At 38.0% G+C, this 26,064-nt stretch overlaps 1 protein-coding gene across 1 annotated transcript; it reads right to left on the bottom strand.

Annotated features, from left to right (window-relative positions):
• Positions 1-2,346: 2,346 nt before the first annotated feature.
• Positions 2,347-15,900, bottom strand: LOC107500360 (butyrophilin subfamily 1 member A1-like). The gene is made up of 4 exons (XM_036225081.1): positions 14,725-15,900; positions 11,794-11,882; positions 4,067-4,420; positions 2,347-2,793 (listed from the first exon to the last, which is right to left on the bottom strand). Exons 1-4 carry the CDS (start codon positions 15,300-15,302, stop codon positions 2,660-2,662), a joined length of 1,155 nt encoding a protein of 384 aa, XP_036080974.1. The 5' UTR covers positions 15,303-15,900; the 3' UTR covers positions 2,347-2,659.
• Between the last annotated feature and the right edge of the window lie 10,164 nt (positions 15,901-26,064).

The following is a 26,064-nucleotide window of genomic DNA, read 5'->3' as shown; positions in this document are numbered from 1 at the left end:
ATAGTTTATATTAGACAAGAATGAGATACTATTTTATCTTACAGTTAGATTACAGTTTGTTCTAAACAACAATTAGCATAAGTTCTAATTTTTTTCATATATTTTTATAAGAATTGATACTACATATTTAGAGGGTAGGGTGCAATGTCAGAGAAAGATTAACTCTTAAAAACATAATGTTATTCACAGTGGCCAAGACATGGAAGCAACTGAAGTGTCCTAAGATTGATGACTGGATAAAGAAGCTGTGGTACATATATATAATACCACTCAACCATAAGAAGAGATGAAAACTGCTATTTGTGACAACATGCATGGATCTCGAGATAATCACGCTAAGTGAAATAAGCCATACAGAAAAAGCTGAAAATCACTTATATGTGGGATGTAAACCTAAAAGCAACAAACAAACAGGACAAACAGAGCCTCATGAATATGGACTATAGACTAGTAGTTACTAGAGGATAGGAGGTGGGGGATGGGGTAAAGGGGGTCAAATATGTGGTGACAGAAAGAAATCTAACTATAGGAGGTGAACACACAATGTAAATATATATATGCCTTACTGTTAAAGTGTACAGCTGAAACCTATTGAATTTCATTAACCAATGTCACCATAAAAAATAAATTTAAAAATATAATAAATGTAAAGCTGTCACTCTTATTTAATGTCAAGACTTTGATGAAGATACATCTATGTACTGAGCACCATCGTAAGAGCTAGAGAAACAAATTAATAAAACAGACTCTTTTTTTCGAAAGAACACGTATCACATTTGCATTGCACCTGTCATATGTTTAGCAGCTAGCAGAGTTCCTGACACATGGTATCTGCTCAACAAATGTATGTCAAATAAAAGAATGAAGATATATATCCTTTATTGTAAGGTTGTAGAAAGTCTTCTTTAGTCAATCCATCTTATAACTTACTATATACACTCAGGTTTAAAGTAGGCACATGAACATAAAGTAATCAGTTTTAATAGAATAGCAAGATTAGTTCACCAATTATTTTATATAAATACTACTAACAAGCTGATGATCTATCTATATCTATCATCTCTATCATCTATCTATCTATCTATCTATCTATCTATCTATCTATCTATCTAATCTATCATCTCTCAATCACCTACCCATCTCTCTATTATCTATCCATCATCTAATTGTCTTTCTGTCGATCTATTTATAGTTATCTGAGTTTAGAACTAAACCTACTCACCATTCTTCTCCTTGAGAGAACCTAAAACGAATACTACAAAAGAGATTCATTATTAAGACTAATCTAGGATCTGGTTTAGTGCTCTTTCAGCTCATGAAAAGATTTTCTGTCTCTCATTTAAAAAATCATTTAGTCATTTCTTTCCTAGAATTAGTGCAAGCTAATATACTTATTTAATAAAATTAACATATGTAAAATAAAAACCAAAATGGTTGATTTAATTAAATATTTTAGATAAATAATAGGCTGTGATATTTTGATTGATTAATTTTGATAAATTTTCTAAATTAGCCTAATTTTTTTTATTTCTTCAGCCAATTTCCAATACTGCCCTCATATGTTACCATTCTGTGCTCCAGCAGCCAAATACCTCATTTCTTCCTTAATAAAAGAAAAGTTTCCACACAAAAAATTTTATTCTCAATATTGACCAAAGTGACCAATTACAGAGTTGGCTATATTATGGGAATGTGGGTTACCAAGTGCACAGACCAGCAGGTGGTGAGAGTTGCACTTTAATGGCAGGGTATGCACCCTATCTCACTTTGGATTTTGTTCACCTTTGATTATTGCCTTCACCACTTTAAGGACTAGGTGAGGTAAATTGTGATGGCAGGCAGGTCACCCTCAAGAAAGAGAGAGTAGAATAACTAATTTAGTTAATAGAGAATAAAACTAACTAGAACTATATCTCTATCCTACAGGGATAACCATATCAGGCTAGATGAGGTAGTGGCATTAATAATTCTAAAGAAAGAATTGATTTAAAGAACTCCCTGACCACACAGAAAAGTGCAGCACAGCAATGCCAAAGGTTTTTGGCAACATCAAAAAGTAAATAGCCAATTCTGCTCAGAGAAAAAAATATCCAAATTAAGGGACAGAAAAATGACATCTCTTTAGAGGCATTTTCACCAGGCGAAAAAGGTGAGGCCCAGGCAGGTTGTGGTCTGGATGAAAACTCTAATCTGCCAAAACCATCTCATGCTCACCAAGAAATGCTCTGATTCTTGATGCAGCTTGTCTGCAATCCCTATCTTCACCAAAACAAATAAACAAAAACCCAAGGATACATGCATTCTCATCATAGAATGTAATTTTTTTACAAAAAGATTTTAGTTAGCAAGAAATGTTAGAGCATTAGATCATCTGTAGGTACATAAACAATGAATGAGTTAGTTTTCCAGATCCATAACTTTAAGTGTCATGTCACCAATGAACTCAATATATATGTACTTTTCTGGATGCTATAGTTGATCTTGACCAGAAAATCTCTAATGTCTGACAAATACACAGACCTAAGATTTAAAGATAGAAGAAGTTCTTCTCTTTAGACATTTTCTCCACAATTTTAAGTGATAAAAAATCCCAATGGTGTATTTCTGAGTTTTTAAAACTATTATCTCTTGATTTCTTCACGAGTGAAGTCACTCTCCCTCACTTTTCTTCTTTACCTTTGGCTTTTTTAGAACGCAGAAATAATATACTGGTAATTATCATTCCGAATACCAGAAGAACCACAGACACAGCCAGTCTCACTATCCAGGGACTGTTCCTTGGGAACAAGGTATCTGAAAAACAGGAATTGTCTCTATTAAGGTCCAGGTTGACATCAGGTGACTTGGCTGTTAGAAATTAATCCCCAAAAGTTTTCTCTTTGGAGATTTATGTAGAAAGTGCAGACATTCCTCTGACAACTTCTCTTCTCTTGCAGTGTTCAACTTCAGGTTCTCCCTATCTTAAACAAATATGCTTTCTCCAACTGACACATATGAAAAATGACATTTTACTGGTTGCAAAAGTCCCACAAACAATCACTTATATATCCTTTGTGCAAAATATATTTGGGACTAAGTATTTGCTAAGTTATTGAGAAATAAAAGAATTAAGATATAGGTTTAGGTTCTCTTTGGGGAGATAATAAAGTATAGAATCCAAAGTAGTTTAGGAAAAATGAGAGGGACAATCAATACATACTTGGTGGGGAGTAGTTTCCTGGGAGAGGGGATATCCAGGTAAGGCCTTGAAGGGCCAGTGGAAAACTCTTAGTTATGACAAAATAAGAACGTGGCAATCATGGCAAATATGGTGCACCAGATACTTAAGATACATCTGGAGGATTGGTGTGCATCAGGAAAAGGGAGAGAGAAAGAGAAGGAGGGACAGAAAAAAAAAGTTGGAGAAAGAAGAAAAAGCAAGAGAGAAAGAGCATTATCAATGGGCTGCAGCAGTTCTCCTTGATTATGGAAAACCATGTAAAAGAGTTGAAGGGGAGTGTGTGGGAAAAACCCTATAGCTTTGGAGAGTCACTTTGAGTAAGAACAGAATAGATTGGGGTGTCTGAGATCTGATACAATTTGTACATGCTAATCCTCACAAAAACCTCATGAGTTAGATATTATTATTGTATCTAATTAATAGTAGGGAGCTGGGTCAGGAAAGTCAATTGTTGCCTAAGATCACCAAGCTGGTAGGTGGCACTGCCAGGATTCAAACTCAGTTTGACAGATGGGAGAAAAGACTTCAAAGTGGTATGAGTGTTTTCCTGGGTGGTGACAGTAGGGAGAGTCAGAAAGAACTTTGATGTATTCCTCAGAACACTTCATCCCCTGTTGAATGCTTCTGTATGTTCATACACTCACTTTTACAAAGTAAAATATTGACATATCTTTGCCGCAGAGAGGAATACAAAGCGGAACCAAAGATGTATTTTTCCTAGCTCTTCACATAAGAGCTACAAATGAATGAGCTGGAATGTCCTTCTGGCCTGTCAGTCATGAGTCTTTGACAATCAGACCTTAATCAATATGACATCTGGGGATGCAGACTCTGGAAGAGACTGACCTGCCATAGAAACATGTGCTCCCTTCTCCAGACCGAGGACTGGGTTTCTTATGACACAGGACACATTTTTTGAACTTTTATCCACTGTGATAGATGATTCCATGTGAAATAGGCCATTTCCTTCTATTGTCTTTGTCTCAGAGGCTGTTGCCAAATGCAATCTTTGCAGGTCCCTCCACTGCACCTTAGGCTCTGGGTACCACCCTGTGGATGCACAGGTCACCTTAATGCCCCTGGTGTTACCAGACTCAATGTGACTATGAGGAGCCATACCTGTGCTTGGAAAATAAAGAAAAAGTAGAGAAAGTATGCTTCTCTGAAAGTTTTTTGTCCATTTCACATGGGCCAATGAACCTGTGTTTGCTAATTAACTTCTGTGTATCTCGACTCTTTTACTTGTGAAAGTGGGGATAAAAATATACTGACCACATAGAAGTTTGGGGAGGAATATCAGTATTTAACAAAGTACCCAAACACCAAGCATATACATATTTATTGTTTTCTTTTTCCTTCCTGCCCTTTGAGGTTCATCATTTTATCTGATGATTCCTAAAGTTGGGTGGTAAAATACTCTATCAATCCAGCTGCAGCCTGTGAAATTAAGAGCACACCTCAGTTTGTGGCTTTTATGGCAAATTGTTAGTCATGCCCACGATATCCATTTAACTCTTCTTCAGCAAAGTGCTTTCATTAGGGCTTTTTGTGAAGGTGGGGATCCTATGTCAGTGTGTCCAACGCAACATACTTTGAGTACTTGAAATATGGCTAGTAGAACTGAGTGAATGACTTATTTTTATATTTTCAGTATCAATTAAATTTAAATTTAAATATCAATGTGTAGCTTGTAGCTAGCATAAAAGATAGCATAGTTTGGGATAATGTATGCTATAGCTATAGACATGTCTGCCCAGGTACAGATGACATGTTAAAACATCTGTCCCATTTAGGAGTGGCCTTGAGATGCTGGTGAAGGTCTGTGGATGGAGACAACATGAGCACTGTCTGCACCACATCCTTAAAAAACGGGGGGCCTTACTCGTTCTTTTCCCAAGGGTGGCAGGGAGTCATCTTCAAATATGAAAATGAAGGTTGTGCTGTAGGCACAACAGAGCATCCAAATTAAAGTGGCGTGGACACCTCACGGTGTGCAGGGTTCTTCATCCCTGTGCTCCTTCTTCCTGAGAACTCAGATGAGGAGAAGCTTCAGATTCAGCTGCAGTGCTTTGCAGTTTGATGTATAGTGGCAGTCTTTCCTCAACCAACACAATTATACCAAAATCAAGATCAAATTCACTGGAATTGAACCACCTTGTTGTCGGTTTAATTTTCCCTCCCAAAACAATATGTTCGAGTTCTAACCCCTGGCAGCTGGGGATGTGAACTTATATAGAAACAGCATCTGAAAACAGTAACTGAATTAGTAAAGATGAAGTCACATTAGACTAGGGTGAGTCCCAATCCAAAATGACTGGTGTCTTTAAAAAAGAAGAGGGGCATTTAGACAAAGAGATGGAGACAAACAGGTAAGACAGCCATGAAAGACAGAGGAAGAGATTGTAGTGACAAGACAGGATGCCTGAGGCTACCAGAAATTGGAAGAGGCAGGAAAAACTCTCCCCTGGGTGCATTGGCAGGAGTATGGCCCTATTAACACCTTGATTTTGACTTCTGGCCTCCAGAACTTTGAGAAAATAAAAATCTGTTGTTTTAAGCCACTTAGTATGTGGCTATTTGTCACAGCAGCACAGAGTTAGCACAACCATCTATTATGTTCATAAAGGAAAATTATCTAGTGCCATCTGATGTGCATAGATGATAAGATCCTAAAGCTATACCATGAAGTAACTAGTGAATGTTGCTCTAAGCCCCTGATAACTTAGATGGCACAGTGAGGACCTCCAGTAACAGAACTGAGAAATAGTATTTTCAGAAGATAATAGCTTTCAAAAGCAGTAGGGCTTTGTGGTTATGAGGGTAGGCTCTTGAGTCAAAGGGTTGGATCTATACTTCCTGACACAGTACCAAATTATAACCAAGCACTAAAGAGCCTCATGCCTCAAATCCCTTTCTTTGAAATGAGGATAATAACAGCCTCAACTCATGGGGTTGAAGTAAAGCTTATGCCATGGAAAGTGCTTACTTTTTTTTTTAATAAATAAATGTGACTCATTTAAGGAGTTAATCAAGAAATAAGCTATCGAATTCTACCACTTATGCCTCTAAATGGCCATCTCCTCTTTTCCACCTCCTCAGCTCCTATTCTGAGTTTAAGATTTCATTATCTCTCACCTTGACAAATAAAAACAGTTACATAAAAAAGTTAATCAGACGGGAATCCAAGATGGTGGAGTAAGTAAATATTGTGTTTGCCTCCTCCCATAACCACATCAAAATTACAACTAAACTACAGAATAGCCATCAATGAGAAATACCTGAAGTCTAGCTGAACAGAAGTCTTATAACTAAGGACACACAGAATAAGCCACGTTGAGACTATGGGAGCTGAGGCAAGAAACAGGCTGGCCTCAACCCCACAGGAGAGATATCTCAGCTGCAGAGGTCTCCACTGAAGAGTGAGGGGTCCAAGACCCATACCAGGCTCCTCAGCCCAGGGTTCTAGTGCTGTGAAGAGAATTCCTCACAACTTCTGGCTGTGAAAATCTGCAGACTGTGGCTGAGTGAGACTCAGGGTGGCAGAAGTCACCTGAGTTCCTCTTAAATGGCCCATGGATGGAGTTACTCACTGATGGGTCATTCGCTCTAAGCTCTAACATTGGAGCAGCTGCTTTAAAGGCAACAGGGACATATGGGAATAACTCAATTGTCTGGCTTCAAGGTGAAGGTTATAGGGGCAGGTGCCATTATCCCTGTGTTGAGCCCTCTTCCTTTGCAGCCCATGGGCAGACTCCATCTTTCCTGTGTTAAGATCCCCACCCTACCCCCTCCACACACACACACACACACACACACACACACACACACACACACACACAAATCTGAGTCTACATTGGTCTGGTGAACTCTGCTTACTCCACCCTGGTGATTCCCTGGGACCCTGCTGTATCTAACTCACGCATCACCAGAGGCTCTTTCAGTGGTGGGCAGCCAGCTCTGCCTGCACTGCAGTCTTTCTTGGACAACTGTCAAGGGTTCATGAGCCTGAGAATGGCAGTGGCTGGTTTTGGTGTGCTCTGAGACTTTTGCTCACTGACCACACGTTCAGCACTAGCACCAGACCTGAATTTGCATTAACCTGGTAAACACCACTCACCCCACCCTGATGACTCACTGAGATCTCCCTCACTCAATCTTACACCACCTAAGGCTCTTTCAAGGGCTGAGCTTTATGAACACTCAGCAGGTGGTGGCAGGCCTTGGGGTACCCTGGACCTTTTGCTGAGCTGCCCCAGGCCAGGTACTAGTGGCAGCTGGCCTTAATTCACAGCATGGCCTCTCATTCATGCCTCTATGTTAAGGCCACCCTTCTTAGACTGGTACATATGGCAAATCTACCTCATACATAGAAACACAGAGAGGCAGCCCAAATAAGGAAACAAAGAAATATATCTAAAATGAAAGAACAGGATATAACTCCAGAAAAAAAGCTAAACAAAATGGAGACAAATAATCTACCAGATAGAGTTCAAAACACTGGTTATAAGAATGCTCAAAAAACTTAGTGAAAACTTCAACAAAAAGATAATAAGCATATAAAAGGACGAAAAAAAAACAACATAAAAACAACTAGTCCAAAATGAAGAAAGAAATAACTGAAATCAACTAGAAGGAACCAATAACAGATTAGATGAAGCATAAAATCAAATCAGCAATTTAGAAGACAAGGTAGCAGAAAACACTCAATCAGAACAGCAATAAGAAATTTTTTGTTGTTGTTGAAAACCACACGATATCACTTATATATGAGATATAAAACTAAAAGCTACAAATGAACAGGACAAACAAACAGAGACTCATGGACATGGACAACATACCAGTGGTAACAGAGGGTGGTGGGGAGGGGGAAAGAGGGAGGTATACGGGATAAAAAGGGGTCAAATATGCGGTGACAGAAAGAAATCTAATTATGGGCAGTGAATACACAATGCAATATGTATGCATTTTACTGTTAAATTTTACACCTGAAATTTAAAAAGAAAAACAAAATTTTAAATGAGGATAGCATAAGGGGCCTCTGAAACAATATCAAGAGTAACAACATTTACATCATAGGGGTACCAGAAAGATAAGAGAAAGACGAAAGTTTTGAAAATTTATAAGAAGAAATAATGACTGAAAACTTTCTTTACATGGCAAAGGAAATAGACATACAAGTCCAGGGAGCACAGAGAGTCTCAAACAAGATGATCCCAAAGAGGCCACACCAAGACACATCATAACTAAAATGCCAAAGATTAAAGACAAAGAGACAATTGTAAAAGCAGAAAGAGAAAGACAGTTAGTTGTCTACAAGGGAGCTCTCATATGACTGTCAGATTATTTCTCAACAGAAACTTTCTTTGCGGGCCAGAAGGAATTGGTAAAAAACAAAAACAAAAACAAAACAAACAAAAAAAAACATTGTAAAGCACTATTTAGAGTGATGAAAAGGAAGGACCTACAACCAAGATTACTATACCTAGCAAAGCTAACATTTAGAATTAAAGGAGATAAAGAGCTTCCAAGAGAAGAAAAACAACCTTCTTAGATTATATCAAGAAAAACTGAAAAATCGAAATAGACCAATCAGAAGTATGGAAATTGAAGCTATCATCAAACACCTACCAGAAAGTAAAAGTCCAGGAGCAGATGGCTTTGCCAGTGAATTCTACCAAACATCAAAGAAGATTTAATATCTATTCTCCTCAAAGTCTTCCAAAAAACTGAACAGAAGGAAATGTTTCCTAACATTATATGAAGCCAGTATTACCCTGATACAAAACTTGGTAAAGATAACACAAAAAAAGAAAACAAATCATGTTAAGGACCTGTATAATGAAAACTATGACTCTATTAAAAGAAATTGAAGAAGACACAAAGAAATGGAAAAAGATCCTGTGTTCCTAGAGTGGAAGAATCAACATAGTTGTAATTACCTAATTATCTAAAGCATTATACATATTTAATGCAACTCCCATCAAAATCCCATGAGTATTTTTTTTAAAAAATGAAACAAAAAATCATAAGATTTGTATGGAAGTACAAAAGACCCTAAATCATCAAAGCTATCCTGAGAAAAAGCTTCTTCAATAAATGGTGCTGGGAAAACCAGAAAGCCACATGCAAAAGAATGAAACTAGACTGTCTATCACCACACACCAAAGTTAACTCAGAATGGATTAAGGACTTGAATATAAGATCTGAAACAATAAAATGCATGGAAGAAAACATAGTTACTAAACTCATAGACCTTGGTCTTGAAGAGGATTTTATGTATTTGACCTCAAAGGCAAGGGAAGTAAAAGTAAAAATAAATGAATGCGACTATATCAAACTACAAAGCTGCTGTACAGCAGAAGAAACTATCAACAAGACAAAGAAAATCATCCGAATGGGAAAGTATATTTTCAAGAAATGCCTCTGATAAGGGCCTAATATCCAAAATGTATAAAGAACTCATATAACAACAAAATACACAACTCAATAACAACAACAACAACAACAACAACAACAACAACAACAAACCCAAACAATCCAATTAAAAAATGTGCAGAAGATCTGAATAGGCACTTCTCCCAAGGAGACATACAAATGGCCAACAAATATATGAAAAGATGCTCAACTTCACTAGCTATTAGGGAAAAGCAAATCAAAACAATAATGAGATACCACCTCACATCTGTTAGAATGGCTATTATCAACAGGGCAAGTAATAACAAGTGTTGGAGAGAATGTGGAGAAAAAGGAACCCTCATATATTGCTATTGGGAATGTAAGTTGGTACAGCCACTGTGGAAAATAGTATAGAGGTTTCTCAGAAAACTAATAATTGATATGCCATTTGATCCAACAATCCCTCTACTGGACATTTACCCCAAAAACTTGAAAACATTTATCCAAAAGGATATATGCACAATGATGTTCATAGTAGCATTAATCATGGTGTCTGGGACATGGTAGCAACCGAAGTGTTCTACAACAGGTGGCTGGATAAAGGAGATGTGGCACATATATAAAATGGAATATTACTCAGCTATAAGGAGAGATGAAATACTTTCATTTGCAACAACATGGACAGATCTTGAAATAACCATGCTAAGGGAAATAAGCCAAACAGAAAAAAATTGAAAACCACATGATATCATGTATATGTAAGATATTAATGTAAAAGCAACGAACAAACATGACAAACAGAGACTGGTGGACAGTGGACTAGTGATTACCAGAGGGAAGGGGAGAAAGGGGGAGGTAGATAGGCATTAATAGGTCAAATATGTGTTGATGGAAAGAAATCTAATTATGAGTGGTGAATGTGCAATACTATATATATATATATATATATATATATGACTTACTGTTGAATTGTACACTTGAAATTTATTGGACTTTGTTGATGTCACCCCCCAAAATTAATTAATCAAAACAAAAAATATATATAAATATTTTATGACTCAGCAATTCTCTTGTGAGTATTGATTTGAAGTAATTCAAAACACTAATTCAAAAAAATATATTCATCTCTATGTTCATTGTAGCATTATTTACAATAGCCAAGATGTAGAAGAACCTAAGTGCCCATCAACAGACAATTGGATAAAGAAGCTGTGATACCTATATACAATGGGATATTACTCAGTCATAAAACAGAATGGAGTCTTATCATTTGCAACAACTTGGATAAACCTGAAAGGTATTATGCTAAATGAAATAAGTCAGACAGAGAAAGATAAATACCATATGTGGAACCTAAAAAATAAAACAAACAAAACAGAAACAGACTCATATGCATAGAACACAGACTGATTATTTCCATGTGGGCAGGGGTTTTGGGGCCTGGATCAAAAAGGTGAAAGGATTAAGAAGTACAAATTGGTAGTTACAAAAGAGTCATGGGATATAAAGTAAAGCATAGGGGATATAGTCGATAATATTGTAATAACTATGTATGGAATAAAATGAGAACTAAACTTGTCAGGGGATAACTTCATAAATTAGATAAATGTCTAACCACCATGCTGTATCCCTGAAACTAATATAAAATAATATTGAATGTAAACTCTAATTGAAAAAAAGAAGAAAGTTATGACCACAAAAAAATGACATTAAAAATGACATGAAATTAAAAGAAAAGATGGTTTACATTTGTCTTTTGGGATATTATCATTTGAAAAAAAGTATATATTAGATCTGGACATCTCGTAAAATTTGAGGAAAAGTGTGATTGTGTATATGTTTTTTGTAAAGCCATTTAACAGGAGTTTGTTAAAACATAATAAATGTTTAATTAAGGTGTCAGATTTTGGGGGAACAAAACAGTAATGTTGCCCTTTGAATCATGCAGTTCTGTTTCCCTTACTAAATGTGTGGGCTTAAAGTAAGCAAACCCTGCAAATAGGTACTTATAGTAGCTGATTCCAGCATCGTTTACAGAATAGGAAGGGCAACAGGGGTGGAGGGGTGGTATTCATAATTTAAGAAGCTTGGAAAGTGTATTCCAAATGTTGTCTAGGTCACCAATTTTTCTAATGTGATTTATGATGTCAATGGTCAAGGAAGAAAAATTCCAGTACCAGAGAAAAGCCAGGTTTCTTTGGTTCTCCCACTCCTGAGAGTTGTCAGCTGCTCATTTGAGGCCTGGATGGTTCCTGCCATAGTAAAGCTGAATTTAATCAATTTTTTATTTTACCAATTTTGAGAGAGTTTAGTATTTTTACTCTTTTATGATCACAGTGGGGAGAAAGAACCTATAATTTCCCCCATATAATGAGAATTTCTAATTATGTGATTGAATTTCAAGGCTTCATATTCTATTGATATGTTAGAAAATATTTTGGTTAAGTTTGCAGCAATACATTTTTGTTTTCCCAAACAGTTGTTGGTTCATGGATTTGCTTATTTGTCACCTACTAGTGATAAACTAGTTAGATGTATAGGATAGTGGTGTGTGGTGATTTTAAGCAGAAAGTAACCCAGAATTCACTACAGGTCTACGCACAGTAGAACTTTTATTATCCATACTCCCTGGATATTTAAACATCACAGAAAGTGAGCTGGGTATACTTGGTTTTAGATGTGGATTAAATTATTTTTCTGGAGATAGATAGTAATCTGGGGTGACTGCTTGCAGGGACTATATATCCAGTAGGAATGGCTTACTTACCTTGGGCCAAACCACTTCTCCAGGATGGAGGGGTGCATTAAAGAAATGCATGTGTGAAACCACACTACCATGAAAATAAAAAAAAAAAGCCTGAAGTCTCTTAGTAGAGAGAATCAAAAAGGTGTTGTCATTTGCCAAGACTGGCACAAATGTGAATCTTTGACGTTGAACAGTATGTGTGGGTGACAGGTACAAGTGGATCTGTCTCAGAAAGAACAACTCAAGGTAATGGAAAATGTTCACCTGGACAAGGTAAGAGCACTGAATCAGTATAGAACTCTTTTTCTGACATATAATAATGGAGGATAGCAGATACCAAAATGAGATGGTTCTCACTTAAAAAAACAAAAACAAACAAACAAACAAAGACCCACCACCATCACCACCACCACCAACAACAAATAAAACATGGCAAAAAGAACATGCAAAGTACAAACCCCTGAAAGTTAGAGAGCACAGAAATCTTTCTTTTGGAAAAAAAACTGGATTATGTATTATTTCAATATTTATACACAAACATACTCTCATGGGCCATGGGGTAATAAAATTTGTCTAAATATTCAGAAGTATATCTCAGTCCATAGATTTGAATTCATCCCATGGGTGCACTGAAAAATTGCATCTGCAAATATTGTACTACTTGGAGTATAAAGTCCAGGGTACTTTACTGCTCTCAGGCAACATGAGAAAGTGATCCAAACTTCTTTGGGTGTGGTGTGTTCTATTTGGCTTAATAAAAAGGTGAGTGAAATTCACAGGCATTATTATTGTGTATGTCCACAGCACAAATTAAGAAGTTTGTCAGAGATTTTTTCTTAGTTATATTTTTTTAAATGTGGGTATTGTTGTGCTTGAGTGGCAAATACAAATGCTCTTGCCTCTGACTTGGAGAAGTCATGAAAGTGATATGTCTGGAAACCTCACCTTCTGGGATATGGGAAATTGTAAAGAAGATTCTTGAAAATGTCAGTTCACCACTGTTGGAGCTCAGAACGAATAGCTATAGCCACAATGCCTGAATTTAGTGCCAATAAATTTTAAACTGAAAATGCAGGTTCAGAGGATAAAGAGAAATAGCAGTGGAAATTGGTATTCTAACACTCTATTTAGTGGTAGAATTTGTGCAAAGAACAAAGGCATCTGGGATAAAGATAAACAAGAAGATCCAAAGAAATGATATATTGCTCCATTAGAAAGCAATGGTAGCAGCTGGTTTTCAAATTTAAAGCCATTGATAAGTGTTTACTCAGGGTTTAGGACATGTTCTAGTGTATGTTTGACTCCTAGATTGTATCAGAAGTCACCACAGTAGAGTCTGGATCCTTGTCCAGAGGTGAGACTTAATGAAGGGTGACAACAGCGGGGCTCACTCTTGTAGCTCTGGCAGTGCCTGGGCAAATGCCTCCTGCAGGGGTGGCACTCATTTGCAATAGACACTTACAGTGGGGGGGCTGGCTAAAAGAAGCAACTTTTGTTACGAACTCAGAAATGACTCTTAGAGAGAGGTACGTATGCTCTTCAAGATGGTAGAAATTTTATTAGGGAATTGTATGAACCAAAGCATCTGGCTAGCAAAAAAAAATGGCAAAAAAAGTTGTTTAAAACTTGCAAACAAGTCTCTTTGCAGTAGGCTCCTTAAATTGATGAAGAATCGTGTAAGTTTCTTATATAAACATGAGTCCAATGGTTACCTGGGGCATATCCAGACTGTCACTGAAGGGAAGGCAGGAGTATTTAAGTTTTTCCTCTCTTTGGGAGGTGAATGTTACTGGACTCCCTCTGATAGATTATAAGAGGAGGTGATATAGAAACTTATTAAATGAGCTTGGTGCAAGGCCCTCTGATGTTTGTAGAAAAAGGGCTGATTTGGGCTCATGCATGGCTGGAACTAAAACTTTTGTTAATGTCTGAGTTGGGCAGGACCTAAGAGGATAGATTTGCACAAGGGTCTGAGTAAAGCAAGATGCCTTAGCAAGAGTGAGTAGACCACTTTTGACTAGGTAATGAGGAGTGTGGCTTGGTCAGGGTCCCGGTGCTGAGCCCCAGGCCTGGGGTGGGCTGGTCAGATGCCTCCCACCCAGGTGCAGCCCTTTTTGGCTTTGGGAAGTAGATGCAGCCATGTTTCAGAACTTCAGAAAGGAGGTATCCGAGACTCCCTGCTCTCTCCTCTCTTTAAGAAATTGTGTTGACAAAGAAAACAGATATGAATGTATTTCTTCTATAACCTGCAGGAGCTGAAGGAAGCTTGTTAGGCGAGTCTCCCCTCTGCGACAATTTTGGAGATGTAGGGCACAGATGGATGGTGTAAGCCCAACCATCTGTGCCCTACATCTGTTCCTACACTATTGGCTGCTGACTGGACCAAAAAAGAATACAGATTATTTGAGAGTTTTGATCCAGAAGTTCCCCTGTGACCAGCACCTCGAATTTTGCTTCATTGTAATAGGTGGGACTCTCAAAGAAACACGTATACTCCCCACCGTCGGAAGTGCGGACAGGACAGACCCTCAGGGACTCGAGCCCACGGGTGGCATTCTCCAGCAGGACCTCCGCTCTCGCTCCATATTCCAGCCTTTGCAACTCCACAGGGTTCGGGGGCTCCGGTAACGATGCTCCAGACCCGGGGGGATGGGCTCGGTACCACCTCACCTCCATATTTCCAGCATCCGTCAGAGGGCTGAGCTGACAGAGCAGCACAACCTCTTCCTCAACCACAGCGATGACCGGCGACCTCGGTCCTATCATGTGGAATTGCCCTGGAAATAATGAAGACAAGGATGTGTCATCTGTGTCATCTGTGGGCTGGTGCATGGCATGGGCATGACCCTCTGAGGGGGAGTGGTGTAGAGACCTAGGGGAAGGGTGCTCAGTCACACTGTGAACGCAACAGGGAATGGGACACACACCGGTGTGTGACATCGATATGACCCTAACTACAGTTTAATTGTCTTTCCATTTGCCTAGGACTGGAATTCAAATGCATGTAAATTACTGTAAGTCTTACCTATGTCTTTCTGAATATTTTCTCAGGAACAAAATCTTAAAGAGAATTGCTAAAATTTAAATATTTAAAGTTATTTTCTTTGCTTGTTTATTTCTTCTTAACATTAAAATGTTTTCCCAAGTCTACCAAAAACAACTGTATCTCATTTCACATTTGTTTTTCAGTTAAAGAGACCTTCACAGTTGGCAAGATTAATAACTTCCAGAGATCTGCTACAAAACGAGGCCTATATTTAAAATACTGTGCTGTGCACTTAAACTTTGTTGAGTGTGGAACTCACTTAGATTTTTGCCACAGATGAACATAATGTAAACAGTAAAAAAAAAAATGGCAGGAGAAAACTTTTGAAAGCGATGAGTATGATTATCGCCTTGATTGTGGTGGTAGTTTTACAGGTATTTGTATATGTGTTGTAAATTTTTACACTTCAGTTTTTTCTGTGGCCCCAACATTGTTGTAAGCAGGCTGAGAACACTTCGCCCAGGTGGCCATGTGCACAAGTGTGACAAGGCTGGTTTCTGTCACAAGTTTCCTGCTTGCCCTCCTCTGACTGCGCCGGTCATCGCTGTGGTTGAGGAAGAGGTTGTGCTGCTCTGTCAGTTCAGCCCTCTGAGGGATGCTGGAAATATGGAGGTGAGTTGGTACCGAGCCCATCCCCCCAGGTCTGGTGCATCGTTACCGGAGCCCCCGAGCCCTGTGGAGTTGCAAAGGCTGGAGTATGGAGCGAGAGCGGAGGTCCTGCTGGAGAATGCCACCCGTAGGCTTAGTGACATTCAAAAGCGTAAATTTCCTTGTGCCTTTTACTTGTGTGTTTCATCCCAATAAAGTCACTTGCCCACGAGTCCTCTCCCTTTCTCTGCTTCCAACCTGCCAGGTTTACTCCCTGCATTGTCACCTGCCCCCTCACACAGCCCCCTCACGGAATGTGACCATATCCCTAAGATTTGTTGTCAAATAAACTTTGTTGTCTGAGCCTCTCATATGTCTCTTCTTGTGGCTGTAGCTGACCTACCATCTCAGAATACAAAACAGCACGTGTGGCATCCACACTCATCAAATTGTATGTAGTGAATACAGTGTTTGTATATCAATTTCCACTCCATGAAGGTAATTTTAAAAAAACTTCATAGATTTAATAGATTTTTTTCAGTTCTGTTATAATTTTTTTCAATATTTCAATTGTTTCCTTGTGTTTTTAGTAGATGATATTTCTGAGGTGGTGGACTGGGCTATGGTTTTAGAATTTAAAGTTATCTTTTATTTGTTGACAAAATAACTATATTAATCTTACTGCTCAATAACATGTTTCATTATAGTATAGATTTTCTGTTAAAATATATGAATATTCCACTGTATACTTTTGCATTTAAATGGAATACTTTGTACTTATTTCAACGAAACCATTGGTTGGCAATCCTGTGCATTCTCGAATGGACCAATTTCTTTCCGTTAAAATAAAATTTCATATTGGAAGTAATGATTTTAAGAGCACAAACACACAACTACAAACATAAAGGTATTTGTTGAAGCCCAAATTATCTGGTCACTGTGTCAGGTCCTGAGTTCGGTGGGCACAGAACATCCCTCTAGCAGGCATGTGGACTTTTTCCTAGGTTAAGCTTTAGAAATAATGTCATGTAAAACCGAACAGAATGAATAATAGGAAGTATATTTTAAGATATCATATTTATATTATATATAGTTTACAAAACACCTTTGAATAATTATATTATTTTATCCTCAATAAAATAGACGAAATAGAAAAGGAAAGGGACACAAAAAGACAGAGAAAAAGAGCCAGGGATGAGAAAAGTTCTCAGGTTTGCAGGTCTAGGAAAAAGGAAAAGAGCTGCAGCTCTGTGGCTGTTTTGTGAGATAAGGTTGAGGCAGAACAGGGTGAATTTCCCCAAGGGTAGGGTCCAAGCCCTGCACGGAGAGAGAAGTGGGTTCAGGACAAAGTATAAAAGAGAATTCAAACACACACCAAAGTTAGAGTCAAAAGGAAAGTTTATTGGAGAAGAAGTAACACTCCATGGACAGTGCATGGTCTCCTCTCAGAGGCAGAGTGAGAGAGCCTGAGAGAGACTCAGAAGGACAGAGACAATAGAGAGAAACAAGGACAGTGAGGGAGACAGATTAAAGGCACTGACAGGGACCCAGAGTGTTCAGGTAATTCAGTTTCTATATCATTCTTAATTTCTGTGAGTTATGGTTTAAAAACTTCGTTTACCCATTTCCTTTTGACGGGCATACAGTGAGGAAGGATAAGAGTACAGAGCGTGAAAATGTAAGAATACGTAGTGTGAAAGGCCTATTGGCAGTTCCCAGCCTTTAATCCACATGTCCCCATGATTTTAGATATAGGAAATGAATAATTTTATTTGTGTAGGGTGCCACTTAAAGACTCCGTTTTCTTGTTTTCCCTTCAGAGTGTAGGGAATGGGCTGTTAGCAATCCCAGCAGAAATCTTCCTTTATTCTGCAGCTGTCCTCCTAGCCTGTCTGCAGGACTGGTCAGCATGTTGTAGTCTCAGAATGTAGCTTGATTAACATTTAGTTCTCTTGCCTTCTTCCTGCATTAAGGTGACTTCTGTGCTGGGCTCCAGGGTAAAGAAAAGCATGGCTGTCCTGCCTCACCTACCTGTTACTGGCCAGGGTAGCAGGACTGAGAGCAGGAAAGTCCCGGTGCTTATCCACAAGGGCCGCATTCTAGCAGGTGTCAGTGCTGGGGACCAGATATCCACCTCCCATGTGCTGTCAGGGGACAGCAGTCCTGTCTTCTCACCCACTGGTGCTCACATCCTCTTTAAAACACTGTGAACATGATTCCTAAACAGAAACCTGACTTGTCAGGCCGCCCACATATGGGAGTGTGAAAGCAGGAAGTAAGTGGACTCAGAGCCTTCTGAGTCAGCCTATTATGTATTAAAGGACTAAACAAGGAAAGAAGAAAAGCAGAGCAGAGCATTGATCACATGATGAAACAACCACTTATAACATGAAGAAAACTGTGATCCTCAACTCTTTTACTCTTAGTTTCCATACTTGGTTTTCTGAATGGGATTAAAAATTACTCATTTGCACTTCCAAGGGAAAAAAACTTTAAGCGACTATCTTATTTCATAATTAGCACACGGCAAAACCCTACAATGCCAAAGAATGCAGATGGGACTAACATGTAGAGCAGTGTTTCAGTCGAGATGTATTCCAGATAGGGCTCTGCTCTCTTTTTGTTGTTACGTTTCTGGGAGCAGACTTGCTGTATAAGTAGTTTGGATATAACATGCAAAGAAACCTTAAAACTCAATAGTAGAGAGAAAAAAATGGCATGATAGAGGCTCTGTTCATCCTTCTTGTGACCAAATCAAAGTTGTGACAGGAACAAGGAGCGAACAGCAAGGAAAATCACCTGAGATCTAGATGAAGAAGCCCTACAACTAGGGAGAGAATTAAGAAATCACCCTGCAGTAGGAGGAGGAAGGACAGGGCGAGGACATGAGGCTTCCCGGTCCCAAGCAGCTGAGCGGGACAGAGGCCATAGCAGTGGCAGCTGGTAGCTGCAGATACCTCTTAAAGAGGCCACGTCTGCAAACAGACTTTCACAGTGACGGACCTGCTTGCTCTGAGCACCAGCGCCCGGTGGGCTGCACAAGGGACACAGGGACTTACACTGAATTGTTTGAGTGAGGGCTAGAGGTGAGATACGCTCTGTACAGAAGTGCCTACAGTATCCATTATTCCTCTACTGAGCCCTCACTCTACCCAATTGTGCAGACTCAGCACTGCCATAGCTGAGACATCATCAAACTAGATGACAGAGGTCATTCAACCCAGAGGATTCCCTGAAACTCCACCTCCCCCAACTTGAGGCCCCACCCAAGACACATCCAAATGTATCCTTGGCAAGTCAGGTGCCCCTTGCTGAGCAGACTAGACTCACACTGGTGGCAGCTGACCGCAGTTTATGGCATGGCCTCTTGAGGCAACTATAAGCACAGCATCTGTGGATTGCTTCCTGAATCTTAACAGGTGGCCCTTTAGGGGCACAGTCTGGGGCTAAACTTGGTCTGCAGCTGAACCTCTCTCAGGACTTTGCCACTGGACACCTATTTCACAAAGCCATACTAATAAGACTGGGAGACTGAGGAGCTTTGCTTAATACATAGAATCAGACACAAAAAGGTAGCCAAAATGAGAAGACAAAGAAGCAGAAACCATATGAGAGAGCAGAACAGAGATCCAAAAACAGTGGAGTCAAGCAATCTAACAGATGCAGAGTTCAAAACACTAATTATAAAGATGCTCAATGAACTTAGGGAAATCGTGGATGAATTCAGTGAGAACTTTAACAAAGAGATAAAAATCACAAAAATGGAAATGGAAGTTATAAAAAAAACAATCAGAAATGAAGAACACATTACCTGAGAGGAAGAGTATATTAGCAGGAATCAACAGAGTAGATAGGGAAGAGGATCAAACCATTGATACAGAGGATGGAGAAGCCAAGGATATTCAATCAGAATGGAAAGAAAAAAAGAAGCCAAGACTATAAAAATAATTTAAGGAGCCTATGGGACACTATCAAAGATAAAAATATCCATGTTACAGGGGTACGAAAGGAAAATTAGACGTTGAAGAGTTATTTGAAGATATAATGATGGAAAACTGCCCAAACCTGGTGAAAGAAATATACATAAAATCCCAGGAGGCTTAGAGATTCCCAAAAACTGGGAACCCAAAGATCCTCACACCAAGGCACATCATAATTAAAATGCCAAAGGTTAAATACAAAGAGAAAATCTTAAAAGCAGTAAGAGAAGAGCAGTTAGTTAATCTAAAAGAGATCGCCCATAAGACTGGCAGCTGATTTCTCAAAAGAAACTATGCAGGACAGAAGGGCTTGGCACAAAATATTCGATGTGATGAAAACCCAGGATCTACAACAAAGAATACTTTATCCAGCAAAGCTATCATTTAGAGTTGAAGGGACAGATAAAGAGCTTCCCAGACAAAAATAAGCTAAGGGAATTTATCAACACCGAGCCAATATTACAGGAAATATTGGAGGGACTTCTTTAAGAAGAAAAAATATGTATCAAAAATAGGACTTTTCGAAATATTCTCAGACCACCCTTTTCTTAAGAACACCTGCTCCCAAGGAAAGCTATAATATTTTATCCTTTTAATTTAAATATAGTTGGATGCAATATTATATTAGTTTCAGGTATATAATATAGTAACTCAATACTTATATACCTTACAATGTGATCACCACATTAAATCTAGTAATCATCCATCACCATGCAAACTTATCACAATATTATTGACTATATTTTCTCTCACCTTTTCACCCATCCTGCAACTGCTCCCTCACCACCGCTCCGCCCAATGGCAACCCTCAATTTGATCTCTGTTTCTATGAGTCTGTTTCTTCCTTTCTTTGCTTGTTTTTGTATTAGTTTTAAGGGTACAGCATAGTGGTTAGACATTTATATAATTTACAAAGTGATTCCCCTGACTAGTCTAGTACCCACCAGGCATCATACATAGTTATTACAAGATTATTGACTATATATCTATGCTGTACTTTCCATCCTCATGATTATTAACTGTTAATTTGTACTTCTTTTTTTTGTTTGACTTTCCACGTTGGTTTCTATGCATTGAAACCCTCTGCCAGTCTTGGCAGATAATCTCATATGGAAGATGGACTTTGTTGTTTATCCCCACTCTTGATCTTGGTTGTCTCCCAAACCTTTGTAATTGTCTGAGATGCACTTTGTTCTTAGTGGCTCCCAGCAGTGAAAGGTGTGCCAAGACCTGTCAGGGTCCCAAAGAAGGGGCTCTCTGTTAGGATTCAGATGCAGCGTGTTGGGAGCCAGACCATTGGGTGGCAGCTTTTAGAGTATGCAAAGAGGTTTTTCTGAGGGAAAGAGATGTGAAATGGGAGATAGGTGTTTTGTGTCTGCTTTCTCTTCACTGAGCTCTGGAGAATAGCTGGTTAAGAACTATTTTTTGTTTGCTACAGTACTGCGGGACCTAAAAATGTAACCCTGCAGGCAACTGGAGCCAAGTGATCACCAGGTGTGTCCCTTGGGTGGTAACCATGATAGCCAGATGCTGGCGAGAGCATAAAGTCCTTCCTGTGTGATACCAGCAACCAGGGGAAGAGCAGAGAGAGAACACAATGATGGTGCCTGTAGGCCTCACTGGTTTCTAGAGAGGATTGCAGTGGGCCTCTGGATTTGTGTTAAAATAGGAACCTGACTCTCAGGCTGCAGCTTATAAGATGTACAAATAGACAGAAGGCAATTTGAAAACTCTTCCTTCAGAATTCTTCTCTTCTCATCAGTTCTGTGTGATCCCTCTATTTCCAACTCCTCACGATGTACGATGTACGTTTTCTCAGCCCCTACTAAGCCTTGTGTTGGTCTTTCCTATCATCCAATCATCTCTGTTAGTTTCAGAGTTTCCTTTTAGGACAAGTACCCTTAGTGTAGGGAGGAGACAAGAGAATTAAAAATGTTAATCAAGCTACCTTCAGAGACTGCACTATGCTGATCAGCCCTGCAGCCAGTCCAGGAGGACACCTGCAGAACAAAAGAATATTTCTGCTGGATTGCTAATGATCCATTCTCCACACCTGTGAAGGGGAAATAGGAACCAAGAGTCATTCCACATGGCTAAAACCATGGGGAACCTAACGATTAAAGGGTAGGAACTGCTGCAAGCCTTTTACTCCACATATTTTTACCTTTTCAGGCTACATACTCTTTCCCTTCCTCACTGTATGTCCATATAAAAGGAAATAGGTTAACAAAATCTTTTAAACAATAAGTCACAGGAACTAATTAATTCCTCGAACACTCAAGGTCCCTCTCAGTGCCTTTACTCTGTCTCTCTCTCACTGACTCTCTCACTGTCCGTCTCACTCTCTGCCTCTGAGAGGAGACTACACTCTGTGGACTGTTATCCTTTTTCTAATAAACTTTCCTTTTGACTAACTTTGGCATGTGTATTGAATTCTTTTATCACTTTCCACCAAAGGACCCTCTTCCTCTCTTGGTACAGGGCTTGGTCTTTCTCTGACGGTGAAATTTGCCCTGTCCTGCATCACCCTGTCTGTAATTACATGTGTTCCATAACATGTAAAATTTAGGTGTTATTTAAGACTATGATTTAAAATTTTGTACAAATTATATAAATACTGTGAACACTGAGCCATTAAACTCATCACAACTCTCAAAAGCGTTCTTCAATATCAACTATAATTTCTCACAGCCCTCAACTTACTTCAGGAAATAAGGTAATTTTGATACTGAAGGAGTTCTATAGTTCAGTGCTTGAATTCTGATTAGATTAAAAACCCAGCCTATTCTAACTCTGTCACAAACTGTTGATACTTTCCCAGACTGTATTCTCCCCACAAAGTAAAAAACATGAACTAGATGTTCCGGTTCCACTCACAACTGGGTTCCAATCCTTGCCTAACTTCAGCTCAAAGTTTAGCTGGTTATAAAATATTTTTTACTCCTTTGGTTTGAAGATTATTTTGTATAAATCAATTATTATCAGCACTGAGAAAACATAGAAAGTAGAGCTAATATTTAATGTGTTCTTAATTACTGGATAGGGATTGGATCTTACCTGAGTAAATTCTGACTCTGCAAAGTTTCTCAGATTTCTGTTAATAGAAATAGCTATAATGAAATAAAATCAAAACTAAATTGTCCTGATTATTGTTTTTAGTGGCATTTTCAGTGTACTACATAGAGCTGATGAGCTTCTTGATAATGATTAATAGACAAAATTGGGGTGAATGCTCTTACTGGCAATTTTCCTACTTAGTCATGAGGAAGTTGATCAGCAGGTTCTGACAAGAAGGTACATTGGTCTTTACACTAAGAATTACTTGAGAGTTCATAAAGAAGCACTTTGAACTAGAATACAATAATAGCCACAAGAGATCTGTGGATAGAAATGATGAATGCGGCCTATGATAAGAGTGATTACTCTCCTGAAAGGACCAGTACACCTACACCACTCTGTAGTAAATGACCATGGACAGTGAAGTCAGGATCTGAATCAGAACTGTCAGCCATGGAGCTTCCTTATGACATAAGAGAACAAAGTTCTTTTCAATTTCTTCATTTGTGAAATAAGACTAGTAATGCATATCTATGCAGTCATTTTAAGAATAAGCAATTTTCTAGAAGGTGGTCAGTCAACCTATATGTAATGGATTAAAGCAGGATTTCCACTAAAATCAGGCACAACACAAGGATACGACTTATCAGGTTACTAGTACATTCATACTGTTCTCAGGTAAATGTCAAATGTCAAGATGGATTAACATGTCATATAATTATTGAAAAAAGGAGATAAATGCAGTAGTCTTTTTAGCTGGTAGATCTCTTCATAAAAAATAATGGAATAAACCACTTAATAAGATAATTCAGAACATTATGTTGGATAAATAAATGGACAAACTTCAATATTGATTTTATGTTATTAAAACTGTGAAAATGTTAAAAAAATGAGATTCACTATAAAAATGTGAACCATCAAAAAACATATTTGGAAAAATATTGGTATACATAACACCATAAGATTTTACTAAATAAATTTAAAGACATGAATTATTAGAGAGATATTTTGTAGTTCATGATTTGGAAAATTCTATATTTAAAAAATAAAAATATCCTCTAAATTAGGTATATTAATATATTACTTATATATTTCCAAATGTATTTCATGAGTAGAATATTTTAGCATTGGAAGGTGGTGAGGATAGCCCCTGAGGATGGCTGTCTATAATTAGATTTTATTTATTTATTTACTTATTTTTTAATTACAGTTGGCATAGAATATTATATTAATTTTCAGTGTACAAAATGAAAATTAGACATTTATACAACTTATAAAGTGATCACCCCAATCTGCCTAGTACCCATCTGATACCATATGTAATTATTATGATATTATTGACTATATTCTCAGTGCTGTAGTTCATAGCCCCATGGCACTTTTTATAACTCGCGATTTGTACACTTAACCCTTCCCCTTTTGCACCCATTCCCCCAGCCTAGTTCCCATCTGACATGCATCAATTTGTTCTCCGTAACTGTAAGTTTTTTTCTGTTTTCTTTTTTCATTTAGTTTGTGTTTAGGATTCCAAATATAAGTGAAATCATATGGCATTCATCTTTCTTTGACTTATTTCACTTAGCAAAACACCCTCTAGGTCCATCCACATTGTCATAAATGACTCGATTTCATTCCTATTTATGGCTGAGTAATATTTCATTGTATGTATGCACCATATCTTTACCCAATCATCCATTGATGGGCACTTAGGTTGTTTCCACATCCAATTTGCTTTTGTAAATAATGCTGCAATAAACATAGGGGTAGGTACGTAGATCTTTGTGAATTAGTGTTTTGGGTTTCTTTGGATAAATATTCAGAAGTAGAATTTCTACATCAAATAGCAGGTCCATTTTTATTTTCTAAGGAATCTTTATACTGTTTTCCATAGTGGTTGCACCATTTTACATTCCTACCAACAGTGCACAAGGGTTCCCTTTTCTCTACATCTTTGCCAACACTTGTTTATTGATTTATTGATGATGACCCTTCTGACAGTTATGAGGTAACATCTCAGTGTGGTTTTAAATTGAATTTCAGAGATTAGTGATGTTGAACATCTTTTCATGTGTCTGTAAGCCATCTGTATATCCTCCTTGGAGAAATGTCTACTTAAATCCTCTGACCATTTTTAAATTGATTGTTGTGGGGTTGTGTGTGTGTGTGTGTGTGTGTGTGTGTGTGTCCCTATTTCTTATTTATTTTGATATTAACCTCTTATTGTATGTATTGTTGTTGAATATCTTCTCTCATTCAGTAAGTTGTATTTTTTTAATGATTTCCTTCACTGTCTTCACTGTGCCAAATTTTTTAAGTTTTTGTTTCCACTACTTTAAATAAAATAATTCTTTTCTAAATTGTCAGAAGTTCTAACAAGACAGTAAATAAACAATATAATTCACTATATATCTTCTATATAGGAAGACATTCCTTCAATTTTTATGATCAAACTTGATTCATAAGATAACTTCATTTCCTACCTGGTCGTATGATTCAGTGTCACCAATTTTTCTTCACAAACATTAAAATATTTATAAGCTTGCCTGGGCACCTGGGACGAAACATAAATACATTCACCATTTAATACATTTATCTGAAAAAATCTTGAATAACAGTAATCAGAAATGTCTTTAAATGTCAGAACCAAAGGGAAAAACTAAAAGCAGTAGATTATCATCTCCGTCAATTCCGCTCCTGTTAATTATTGTATCTATAGCTATTTCTACATAACTAGCCATCTGGTTTAACACAGCGATTTTATTACTGAATAGGATGGTATGGTTGGGAGATTTTTTGAGCTCTGTGGGCTCCTAACAAGTCTGTAATTAGCTATTGACCTCAACACTGTTTTGCTAAGGCTCACTCATCAATCTTTGCATGGCTGTTTTGCTCTCTGTCTTAATCTCAATTATGATAAGTTAATTTCTTTCTACATCTAAGGTCATCTAGTTTAACAAAAATGACTTCGTCAAATGTAATTTGCCTTATTTTAATTCTACTGTACCTATGGCCATAAGTAACACTTTTGTCC

This window comes from Rousettus aegyptiacus, unplaced genomic scaffold (assembly GCF_014176215.1).
Source record: "Rousettus aegyptiacus isolate mRouAeg1 unplaced genomic scaffold, mRouAeg1.p scaffold_m13_p_7, whole genome shotgun sequence".
NCBI classification, from domain to species: Eukaryota; Metazoa; Chordata; class Mammalia; order Chiroptera; family Pteropodidae; genus Rousettus; species Rousettus aegyptiacus.
Note: the sequence above shows the minus strand (reverse complement) of the source record. Positions and strands in the feature narration are given on the sequence as shown.